Source organism: Aphis gossypii, chromosome 1, assembly GCF_020184175.1.
Source record: "Aphis gossypii isolate Hap1 chromosome 1, ASM2018417v2, whole genome shotgun sequence".
NCBI classification, from domain to species: Eukaryota; Metazoa; Arthropoda; class Insecta; order Hemiptera; family Aphididae; genus Aphis; species Aphis gossypii.
Genome location: NC_065530.1, coordinates 58,951,499 through 58,964,474, shown reverse-complemented (window position 1 = coordinate 58,964,474; position 12,976 = coordinate 58,951,499). Strand labels below are relative to the sequence as shown.

The 12,976-nt window shown below is 25.2% G+C and overlaps 2 protein-coding genes across 5 annotated transcripts; both read left to right on the top strand.

The window, feature by feature from the left end:
- The first annotated feature begins 49 nt into the window (after window positions 1-49).
- On the top strand, window positions 50-5,443 carry LOC114128548 (SURP and G-patch domain-containing protein 1-like). 3 transcript variants are annotated; one of them, XM_050207910.1, is made up of 13 exons: window positions 55-337; window positions 789-1,059; window positions 1,134-1,243; window positions 1,620-1,685; window positions 3,024-3,247; window positions 3,316-3,541; window positions 3,682-3,823; window positions 3,888-4,180; window positions 4,251-4,390; window positions 4,478-4,726; window positions 4,802-4,962; window positions 5,047-5,176; window positions 5,303-5,443. In XM_050207910.1, the coding sequence occupies exons 2-13, from the start codon at window positions 803-805 to the stop codon at window positions 5,327-5,329; spliced, it is 2,025 nt and encodes a 674-aa protein (XP_050063867.1). In that variant the 5' UTR covers window positions 55-337; window positions 789-802; the 3' UTR covers window positions 5,330-5,443. The 3 variants fall into 3 exon arrangements, with proteins under 3 accessions (XP_027848883.1, XP_050063867.1, XP_027848881.1); XM_027993080.2 differs by having other exon boundaries at window positions 56-337; window positions 2,973-3,247; XM_027993082.2 differs by lacking the exons at window positions 5,047-5,176; window positions 5,303-5,443 and having other exon boundaries at window positions 50-337; window positions 2,973-3,247; window positions 4,478-4,746; window positions 4,802-4,956.
- A 2,329-nt stretch (window positions 5,444-7,772) lies between these two features.
- Window positions 7,773-10,031, top strand: LOC114128575 (uncharacterized). 2 transcript variants are annotated; one of them, XM_050207933.1, is made up of 2 exons: window positions 7,773-8,006; window positions 9,310-10,031. In XM_050207933.1, exon 2 carries the CDS (start codon window positions 9,367-9,369, stop codon window positions 9,682-9,684), a length of 318 nt encoding a protein of 105 aa, XP_050063890.1. In that variant the 5' UTR covers window positions 7,773-8,006; window positions 9,310-9,366; the 3' UTR covers window positions 9,685-10,031. The 2 variants fall into 2 exon arrangements, with proteins under 2 accessions (XP_050063890.1, XP_050063885.1); XM_050207928.1 differs by having other exon boundaries at window positions 7,775-8,259.
- Window positions 10,032-12,976: the final 2,945 nt, after the last annotated feature.

Below are 12,976 nucleotides of genomic sequence, written 5' to 3'. Positions count from 1 at the left end.
TGTATTGTGCAAGTTAGTACCTATCTCATGGTTTTCACTGTTTAGTTTTAGTGTTTAGATTTTCCTACTATTAAGAATTGAAAATTATACTTAACATAATATATAAGACTATTTAATCTATTGTTCACCAATGTGATTATTCTTTATAATAGTTAATTGTTTATCTGAAAACAACATTTTGTGCGTTGAAATTATTTAAACATTTGTGTAATGAAATAGATATAATTTTTTTTTTTATTGTATTCTTATGATGTGATTTGACTCTGAGTACTCTCTCAAAACATAAATTCCTATTTTATAGCTTTCAATTTAACATACCAAAATTATTACTCATACTGTAAGTGTATTTAATAATATTTAAACAAAAATACTATTAATTTCATGTTTATAATTATAATAAACAGTATGCACAGTGACATTACTAACATTTTGTTTCTTTGTTTGGTGGGGGGGGGATGCAATAATTTGTTATGTTGGATTGTATTAATTTGGATTTCTTCATGACAAAATAATCTATTTTGTCATGGATTTCTTGTCAATTTGGTGTATAGATTTTCAGTAACTTATTCTAACAATAATTTTCAGAAATGGCTGTTTCATTTAATATATTCACAGAACTTTGAAAACAAATTTTTAAAAATTTCAAAAATTTCGAATTGTGATTGAGAGTTGATTCTCTTCCCACCCACCCCCCTCCCCTCAAACCAGTGAGGCAAGCTCGTCACTGTGTTTATATTTATTACAATAATTTGTAAACTCATTCTGATATTAATTTATTTTGTGTATAGGATATATTAAAAAAATGTTTCGAAATGGTAAGTTTTCCGAAACAACTCCATCAAAACAGTCACGAAGTGAACGTTTTCAAGAAATGTCTAAGCAACAACAATTAATTGAACAAAAGAAACGTGAAATTCAAGCTAAATTTGAAGAAAAAAAAAAGAAAATTGCTGAATTAACTGGAGAAAAAAAATCACAACAACCTTTAGCTACCACTAAAAATGCAATAAAATTGGATAAAATCAAATCATTTTATCAAAAATCTAAGAGTATAAAAAAGTTGGTAAATTTTTCTATTAGTATTATTAATTTAAAAATATTTATTTAAATTAATTTCAAATTTGCTTGAACAGGAATGAGACTTCATCAAAAGGTTCAAATGAAGAGTTACCATATGAGTCCACAGGAGCTCATAAAAATAAACCTACTTTAGCTGATGTTTTTGAAAAAGATGACATTTCTGGTAAGATTTGACGTTTTATGTATTTTTTATAGTAAAATTTTTAATCTTGTATCTGCCCAAATGTTTGTTATAATATTGTAGATAAAAACGATCCAATGGCGTATAATGTATAAATATTTCAGAATTATTAATTAAAATACAAATATGGGTATCCGTTGTTTCTTTTTCAAAGTATAATTAATCACTATTTTATTTTTTCTTAGGATACACTTTTTGAGTTAAAATTTTAAAATTTTAAAAAAATTTTTTTTCTATTCATATTATTTATAAATTATTTTAACAATAATTAAAATAATCTTATATTTTTACATTTATATACATATAAATTAAATTTTTTATTGTGAATTAATTTCTTAGAATTTTTATATATTTTTAGATACGAAAGATACTAAAGATCTTGAAAATAATATTGAACCAAATGTTGTACATGGACCAAAATTAGGTATGTATAAGAATATTTTAAGACGTCTAAATAAAATTATTTTTTTAAAGTATTTTTCAGAGTATATATTTTTAAGTGAAAAATTTTTAAATAAATTATTGTTTAGTTTAATAGCTGGTTTCTGAAATTATTTATAAGAGAATTCTTTTATTAATAAATCATCATTTTAAAAAGTATGAATAGTATTACTTATTTTAAAAATTACTTTTAGACCTTAAAATACAACATAACTGTTTTGTATTTTTACTTATGTATTTACCTTTTTTGAATGATGTGATATATTTTTAATTTAATATTTCCAAACAAAATATTTTTCTGGGAATTTTGAATAAGTATGTAGTTAATTACTAATTATTAAAAAATATGATTTTATGCTTCAGTATTTTAAAATTTAAAAATACCATACAATTTATTAAACAAAATTCTATTTATATTATTTAAACTTATATAATTTAGTATTGTTATACAAGATGTAAACATGGCAAATATTTAATTTATGAATTTATAATTCATTTTTAGTATATCTTCATTCATTAAAAATGTATTCAAAATAACTATTTTGTTTTTAAGTACTTTCATGTATGAAAAAAAATTGATGTTTGATATATAATGTCTTAGAAAATTTGTTATGTTAGATTTAAATATATATATATGGTGCAAACAGAATGCTATGTATTTAAATTTAAATAAATGTACTTCTTTTACTTTTTTTTTAAAAATAATGCTTATTCAATTAAATTATTCTTTGACTAATTTACATTTATTTAAAGTTTTAACAATATACAATCTTGTGGTAAAATTTGACTTCAAACTGTCCTTCGATACACTCTTTATTAGAAAAAAAACATCTTTTAAGCTAGAATTTTTAAAACCCACCTATCAAAATTTTAGCAATTAATCTGCATTAAAAATATTATATTATTTATTAATCCGTTCATAGTTTAATTCGGTACTCTTAATATTTAATAACGCAATTACAAAATTCAAACAAAATGATTTGTTCATCTCATTCTAATTAAAATGTTATATTAGTTTTTTTAATATTCAATCACTATAAGAGTGATTGACACTAATAAAGTTAAAATTTTTATATAAAATACTTAATGATATGATGAAGTGTCCTAAAATTATTTTCAAAATCATTAATACATTTTAAGATTATTATTGTATACTGTTTAAAGAATCATTACTTTATTATATTAATTTAATAAATAAATAAAAGCATTGAAGTTTATTACCAATGTTAATTAAAATTGATATTATTAATAATTTGTATTAATGTTTTAGAATCAAATTATTGTATAGATGCATTTAAAGAACCGGAGCCCTTTATTCCAGATCATCAATTTATTGGATATAATATTAATCAATCATACCAACCATCCAATTTTTATAACACTCCATCTGTTCAAGTAACTTCAATCCAGCCTCAACCTCAGACCACTGTGGTTCAAGTTCCTACTGTATCAATAGTTACCACACATCCAATTTTACAAATTTCACAACCAACTTCAATGTATCAGTCACAAAATCCAGTATTTATATCTCAAAATAATTCAAAAGTATTAAATCAACAAGTATACTGTAATATTTTTACTTGTTATATATCTAAATTCAAATTATATTACAGATTCCTCATGGTCCTTATCAACAATATCCGTTGCAAACTCCTCCACTAACGGCTACAATAGTTACAGATACTACAACAACAACAACTGTACCTCGTAATGCTGATGAGCAACCATCACTTATAGTAACTGAAACATCTACAGTGTCTTTGGGACCAACTCCAGAAGCAGCACATATATTGAATGCAACACCTCAAACAATTGAAACTTACACTCCGGTTCCGAGAGGTACTGTTACGAAAAATTGTAGTTTTTGTAAAAAAACATCTATACATTTATAATTTATTATGTAAATTGGGTTGTTTGTGGGATTTTGGGTGAGGGGGTTTGCGCTTAATCGCAAATTAAGCTGATTCGGAGTTGTCTAGCTTTGAATACAGTGATGAGATGTGAACCACAAGCAGTTCTTGAAAATCAAGATGTCGAAAGTTTGGCAGCTACAGTTGCTGAATATGGCGATGAAATTGAAAATATTATACTACAAGAACGACCCCAAGATGTTAATTTATTGTATGTATCAATTTTTATGTATTTATAAAATATTAAAATACTAAAATATTATTAAATATTTCAGATTTTTGAGAGACAAAAGTTCTCCAGCCTATACAATTTTTCGACAAAGAGTTGGATACTTAAAAGCAAAAATAATAGCTAATAAATTAACACCAACTGAGATAAAACCTCAAACATTATCAAATCAAATAGCGGCTACGGACTTTGAGAATGAAGATGGAACTAATAAAAAACGTAAACGTAAAAGTCGTTGGGCAAATGATAATGTTAAAGCTACAGTCACTTCAACAATTGGTGGTACTCCTATTGCAATTAGTCAAAGTATTCCTCAACCAGTTCATGCTCAAAAACTTGGTGATTACATAATATTTAACATTTTAGCTCTTTTTACTAATCACTAAATCTTAACAACTTTTTTAATTAGTTGGTGTGCCTGGTATGTCTGGACCCATGATCAGTCAAGTAGGACGAAATGATCCTGCTTTAATACAATATGCTATGCAATCATTTGGAACAATAAATTTATCTGAAGAAGATTGGAAAAAAGCAGAAGATCATTATAAAGTAATACTAACTTATATTATAATGTATATGATAATCATATACATGCATAGATAATATTTTTAATTGTATAACTAATTATTATTACAGATAAATTTATTATATCAAGATATGCTTAAAAAACGTCAACAATTGGAAAGTTTACAAAGAGCTGGAAAATTTAAATATGAATATGATAGTGATGAAGATACTGAAGGTGGAACATGGGAACATAAATTAAGAAAAGAGGAAATGGTTGCTACCGAAAGATGGGCTGAAGAATTAACTGAAAAGTCTAAAGATAAACATCACATTGGTGACTTTTTACCTCCAGATGAACTTGCTAGGTTTATGGAAAAGGTTTTGAATTTAAATTTAAAGTAATACTTTTGTATGTTTATTTAATTTATTTACTCAATATTATATTATTTTTAGTATTCTGCTTTAAGAGAAGATCGCGAGCCTGATTTGTCTGATTATAAAGAATTTAAATTAAAAGAAGATAATATAGGTTTTCAGATGTTACAAAAACTTGGGTGGTCCGAAGGACAAGGTTTGGGATCTAGTGGTACTGGTATCGTTGAGCCAGTTAATAAGTAATTTTATTTTTATACTCTTTTAAATATTGGATATCTTAAAATTTTATGAATGTGTACACTACCTTTTGATGTACTTTTCAGAGGCGGTTCTCATAATGAAAATCATGGTTTGGGTGTTGAAAGACCATCAGACCTCAGACAAAATGATGATGAATTTGATGCTTATCGAAAACGAATGATGTTGGCATATCGTTTTCGTCCTAATCCTTTGGTAAGTAATTTTATAATCATTTTTTTTAATAAAAAAAAAAAAAAAAAACTTTAATCTATAACACATTCTTCAAAGTTTGGTATAATTTGTTAAATTTTAATAATAATATTGATTTTAATGTTTCAGAATAATCCTCGAAGACCATATTACTAAAATCAATTAGGTATATTTAAGCAATTTACTGAACATAGTAATTTGTATTAGTTTTTACTATAGTATGTACTTCATATTATATTGTTTTTTTATTAAATTATTAATTTCTGCTAATTTAACCTTTATGACTTGATTCATCTCATAAGTATACACTTTTTATAAATTAAATTATATAATTTTATATGAAAAATGGTTTATTAAATGACTATTGATCTTGTTTCACGAAAAAAAAGTAGTTTATTAAATTCCATTTACCAGGAACATTTTAGTTCTCACTATCTCATTTTTTTTAGACTAACATCATTTTCAACATAAAATTTGTCATTTGTCTAATACTAAAGCTTAGATATTTATATTTTTTTGGGATCCAAGTGAAATAAGTAATATTTTTATATTTTTTTAATAAAAAGAGTAGTAGATATCCAACAAATTCATGCTAACCCATTTATAGTAGAAAATATTATGTATAGATTTTAGAAAAGTAATTTTTTTCCATATTTATATATATATATATTATACAAAGTGAATTTACCAAAAAATATTACCAAATGGTTCTTTAAAATAATATATTTATATACATACAAAATATAAATTACAGTTATAAAAATGATTTTATAACATCAAAAATCAAAAAAAAATTTTGAAATTTTGAACAAGTTAAGTTTTTTATTAAATTGTATACAATATATTAATCTTATATATACGTCATAATCATTAGTTAATACTTTAAGAGACTTTAGAAAATCTAGTGATGAAATTCTAAGAATAATAGAATAATAGAAAGTATAAATTTCCAGAATGAGGTGGGTCAATGACTAACCTGTCATTTAGGGGGCGGCAAGGTGGGCATTTGTCCCATCTGATTTTAAAAGCAGCCCAATAAGCCAATGTCAAGTTGTTGCTGTTTTTCTATTATTATATTTCATTAGCGTAAAAGCATGACTATTTTTATATTTTCAGAAAATATTATTTTACTGTGTACTAAGAAATTGTTGTCACAATGATACATTTTTAATTAATAAATTATAGTTAGGGTATTGATGGGTGTATGCATTACTGATGAGATTGATAAAAAATTGGGAATGGTTTTATGTATATACTAAGTACTTACCCTTTAGTTGAATGTAGAAAAATATATCACATATTACAGCATAAACAAAATTGTAACTAATTATGTCATATGTTAAACCCACGATTAAAGATATACCTATCTTCAATCATGGTTAGACCTAGGTTTATTTTAGTATTATATAATATATATTATTATTATAGAAGTAGGTATCATAGTTAGGATAAAACCTAATCACAGTCGAATCATTAAGAATGACCATATAATATAATGTATGGATGTGCGGCAGATGACAAGTAAGTGGTAGACCGCATATGACATAAATACTGAAAACTATGATCAAATTAAAAAATCATAATATGATTTTATGTAGATTTATTTTTAATCATATTTTTTAATACAAATTAATGTATTGTAGTTTACATACAACTCAGCCTACGTAGGATTTGCAGGAATGCAAGAAACCTAGTGAACTGACTATCTTCATGTAATCATGTTACACTTGTTACAGGTTTATGAAAATTTATTCTTCCTTAATATTAGCGCTCTAGATGAGGCGAATAAGTCAAAATTTTACTAAAACCAGTAAAACACATTAATCTTTTCTATGATTATGGGTATAATGGCAACACCCAACTTCAGCAGCTATTAAGCAGTCTTGTAAAAAATACTTATAAAATTGTATTTAAATACAGATACAAATACATCCATTCAGAAAATATTTAAATTACATTTCAAAAACTTTTAAGAAGTATTTTAAAACAAAAACAAATACTTGCCATGTATTTAAATACTTATTTTATTTAAGTTTTCTTTTAGTTAGTTTACCAAATTATTTTAAATAATAATAATTCAAAAAAAGTGGGTACCGCTCTGCTGTACATTAGGTACCGTGTGGATCACTATTATATTATATTATAGGAGTGTTAAATTTGAATCCAATGATAGTTATCATTGTATACAAAAAACGATTCTGAACGAAGATAATTTGTCAGCCTAGGATATAATTTCCAGTGCTTGGTGAAAAAGGTAATTTTTGTTTTTATGGCCTGAATACACCAAAATTCTTTTATTATCTATGATTAAACTACTATATTATAATATATTAATATTATTTTATAGTTCAATGGATGCTCAATGTTCCCTATGCAACAGATTTTACACATTTATGTGACTATTTTTCGGGCTCATATACCTACATAATATATTAACAATGTAAAATGTTGTTTTTATATTAATTATGATCACGATTCACGATTTAAGATATACGAATTTAAGAAATCGTGATTATGATATACCTAATATTATCTATGGGTTCGGCCCATAATATTATCATTTTGGGACACTCCCTCCTAACTGCACCGTCCTTAAACCTGATAATGTTTTCAATTAATCAAGGTTGCAAAAATGCAAATAATAATCTTTAATAATCGTGTATGGTTTATTGGTGTTCTTGTATTTCTTGACCACTGCTTCAGTCGCTTTAGATAGGATCTAAAGTCAGCAGCTGCTCTTCGCTTTTCTTCAATTTTCACTTGGTCTTCATCGTAGAGCATTGGTAGTTCAAGAAGTCTTCAGTCTTGACTTATTGAACTTCGATCGTCTGCTGTAAAGTGCATTTACTATATTATTATGATCTAAAGTATTGAATCTCTGAATTTCAAACTTACTTATTTTAATTTATAGTCTTGACTTGAATCATGAATCATCCTTTCAACATAAAGAAAAGAGATAATATAAAACTTAAATTATCTTACTTTTGTACCTCAATTAATACATCATTTAAATTATAATCGATGGTAATAACTAATCAGGTTATAGATTAATGGTTCAGAGTTTTGAGAATCGCTAAAAAAATTAAGTAAGTAGTAATTTGACATTCTAATCAATTGAAAATTAATGAATTAATGTGGCTTATGAAGTAGGTACCTAAATTATTATTATGAGTAAATACTAATTACTTCTTAAGTGTAACCACACTTTAAAGATGTAATTACGTTTTAAATTATAATTAATTAATTGATCAAAAACTAAATAAATACTACCTACCCAAATAATAACTTGTTAATAGTAACTATACTAGCAAAATAAATAATGACTACACTTTTAGTATGATTTGAGCTGTATCTGATGTTTAGATCTTCAGATCCAATGATATTTTATAAATTTGATTTAAAGTTTAATAAACTTATATAGTTATAACTTATTAGTTTGATTTATTTGATATATATGTATAAAAGAACCTCGATTGTTCTTGTTTGCGATTAAGTGTTTACCCTTTTCTGAAAAATTTGATTGTATCAAAAGTAAATAGACACATAGGAAAATTTTGACTTCTGTGACGTCATGAGTTAATGAAAAATAAATGAATTAAAGAAAATAATTTCAAACAGAAAAAACTTAGATAAATTACTTCATATTTTAAATCCTAATATAACTACGACATAACAATGTACATATTTTATATAACACTGTTAAATAAACAAATTAAAAGTCTAGATTAATTATGTTTTTCATTTATTTGTATGATTCCTCTCTACCATTACCCTGGATAATCAAGGTTCTACTGCAGTGGTCGGCAACCTTTTTAGTGTTAGGGGCTAAAAAATAAAAATGTTCACGGGCTATACACTTTATTTTATTTACAGTTTATCAACTAACATAAATACATAATGTGGTATTCTATATTTTTACACTAATTATAAATTGTAATCGTTGGCCGCATAAAATCGTTTCATAGACTGAGGGTTGCCAACCTCTATTCTACTGTATTGTATTTATAATAATGAGAATTACTAATTTTATATTATAATGTGTTTTAATTCAGTATTATTACTTTTTTTTTGTTATTAAACCTATACAATTTATAGTTCATAAAATATTAACTATTTTGAAATAAATTATTGTTTAGGTGTGACTGTGGTGATAAAAGCTTATTGAATCAATACAATATTAATAATAATTGATAATGACCTCAGCTTCAAGTACAAGTGCTAGATCCCTTTTTGGTGATTCAAAAAATTTGTTGAGTGAACGGGTAAAGTTGAATATCAATAATATGTCATCAGTTATCAAGCAAATCCACAAAAGTTCAAAGAGTCATGATATGTTAAATCAAACGGTCAAAAATCTTTCATCTTTAGAATCCAATATTGATCGCACTGAACATAACTTAAATCAACTAAGAAATGTTTCAACCAATTTCAACCAACAATATGGAGAATTTAAAAGATCTATACATCTTATTGAAGAAGTAAAAGAACATGTTCAAACTATGCAAAGATAAATATACAAATTCAATTAATTTTTAAATATATGTATATTGTATATTCAAATATGTGATTTTTTTTTTGTTTTGTGTTAAAAGTTGTACTAATAATAATGTTATAAAAACAACTTAATTTCTTAAATATTTTGTATTTTAGTTGTGTATGTGGTATGATTTGTGGTTATGTAAATATTTATAAATTAATACCAATTCAATCAAAATTACTTTTTTAAGATATTAATTTTATCATTTACTTTACTTTTTACTTTTATTTATAAGTAATATAATTAATGTTAAAAAATTGTGTCAATATGTGTTATATATGTAAATATGTTAAGTAATATAATTTATAAAAGAATATTTAACTTTTTTAGTTGTGTCTTATGTGTAAAATACCACTATATATATATATATAATATATATATATATATATCATATCTTTCTCCACCACTAAGGGAGATATTATGTAATTTGAACTATGTAAGGTATGGCAGTTGTTAAGAGACCTGCGTTGGAGAGCATTCTTGACCAAGTTGTCCTGAGGCCAGCCCGTTTACTGTTTAGTGAAAGAATTGTTTAATTTGAGTTACTCCACTGTTTGCCAACTTAGGGAGGAGAGGAGCCCTTAAGTAAGTTAACAAGACGCATCAAGTTTTCTCTATAGCTATCTGAAGGAAAATTTATGAGGATCTTAGTGTTAATTTTTTTAATCTTAGGTATAAATACGAACAATTTTATGAATTTTCAACTACAATTAATATACTTGCAAAATTGTTCGATTTTGACATATTTCGTAAAAATTTGAACTTAAACCATGGTAAAAAAAAATTGTGATTAACGATTTTTTTAACTACATTAAGAACGACTTATAATAAACGTATTAAATTTTTAAGTTGTTTTTGGGCAGCCAAAAATTTTTTATCGACACTTCAAAAAAAAAAAAGCGGGCAAGTGGGTACCGTTCTGCTGTACATTAGGGGGTGGGGTTGACCTCGGACTAGGGTAGGTTAAATTTGAATGAAATGATAGGTATCATTGTATACGAAAAACGATTCTGAACGAAGATGATTTGTCAGCCTAGGATATAATTCCCAGTGGTTGGTGAAAAAGGTGGTTTATGTGTTAATGGCCTGAATACACCAAAATTTTAGTTCTTTTATAATTATTGTACCTAAGCTACACTTAAGAAAAATCTTGTATTTAATTTTCAACTCTTAGCTACCTATACAAACATTTTTATGAATTATTCCTACAAAATAATTTGCAAATATTCATAATTTTGACGAATTTTCGTCAAAATTTGAACTTCAAATGCTAATAAAAAAAAATTGTGCCTATGTATTCTTATAATTTTTTAATCACTATAAGAATAACATATGAGGAACTTTGAATACAATTTTCAAATATTTTGATAGGGCCAAAAAAATTTTATCAACACTTCAAAAAAAAATTTTCAGAAAAATTGAAAATTTCAGTTGTCTATAAATAGCTCAAAAAAAACTCAAAATATTTTGAAAATTAAATCATGTAAGGAAAATGCCAATCTAAATAACTGGTAAAATTTTCAAGTATCTACTACTTATACTTTTTGAATAATAACAAATATTTAAAATCGTTTGAGGATAAATCGTTATCGTTACGCTATTTCGTAAAAATTTAAAATTCAAACGCACATAAAATTTTTCCTATAATGATGTTATGAGTTTTCTCTATAGCTACTTAAAGGAAAACTTATGGAAAACTTAGTGTTATAATTTTAATCCTTAGTTATGAAAACAAAAAAATTTTATGATTTTTCAACTTCAAAATTACTTGCAAATTTTCGCGTTTTCGACAGATTTCGTAAAAATTTGAACTATAAACGCTTATAAAAAAAAAATTGTAACTAACGATTTTTAATTTTTTTTAGCTACAATAAAAACAACTCATAAGGAACCTTGTATTAAATTTTCAAAACTTTTTGGTCATCCAAAAATTTTTTATCGTTACTTTAAAAAACATTTCTCAAAAAAATCGAAATTTTCAGTGGTCTATAAATAACTCAAAAAAAGTCAACATTTTTTGAAAATTTAACTATATACAGATACCACTGACATTAACATTTGATGAACATTTCAAGTATTTTCAGTGATTAGTTTTTGAATTACAACCATAAAAAAAAATCGATTTGGTCGAAAACTGGTTTTGCGTAAAAATTGCCGTTTTTCAGTCATTTTTTTTTTTGTTTTTCTCGATTTTTTTGAAAACTGTTGGAAAATGTTAACTTTTTACCTCTATAATGCACCAAGAATATTCACTTTTACATCGGAAACCACCCCCACAGTTTGAAATTGGAGCATTATTTCGACTAGTTATGCTGTACACAGACACAAAAAAAACACACATCATTGTAAAATCAATACATTCATCACTTCGTTCAGAATCTAAAAGGGAAATTATTATCTTTTAATTATTAATGATAAAATTGTACAAATTTGAGATAGATATAGGTATTTGAACCTTAGGTTGAAACAAAAATAGAATAACACTAATTAGTAATTATGTTTTTGGTGATCTTATTCGACTATTAGAGAATACTTAAAATGGTAATAAAACTTATTTGTTGAAAGTTAGCAATGTTTACATAGAAGATAGAACGTACAATTAGGAACTTATCTACTAATAGAACGTTTTACCATCTTAAAAATTGTATAAGTAAATTTTTGAATTTCACTTATGCGTTCAATAATCAGGCCCTGATTTAATAAAATTAGGGCCAAGTGCACAATTTTTTTTTTACCCCCTACCCCCACCACCACAAGTCAAAAAAATGTTCCAAAAAAAATCTATATAGAGAGGAGGGGGAAATATTGATAATAAAAACAAAATATTTATATGTTAAGTATTAAATAAATATCCCAAAACTCATAAAATATTTGTACATTATTTCATGTACTATAAATACTATAACTATATTAGTTTATTTATAACATTTATTAATGTTTTTCGCTATTCATTTCCGTAGATAACTGAATAATCTAAACCAATGGTTTAAAAATGTTAATTGTAGGAGCGAAATGCGTCACCAACGACGGGTTATCTGTAAATTCTGGGCTGGAAGAAATCTATAAATAGTTATTACTTATTAGTTATTACGTATCAAATATTTCCGATGTTCAAACAATTTTCTATTATTATTATTTTAATATGTTGTATTGACTATTGAGGTGTGGAATGACTTATACTAGTATAAGGTCTATAGGAATTATAATTTATTAAAAATAATTAATTTAAAAAAAAATTTTAATACACAAAATTTTCTACAATTCAC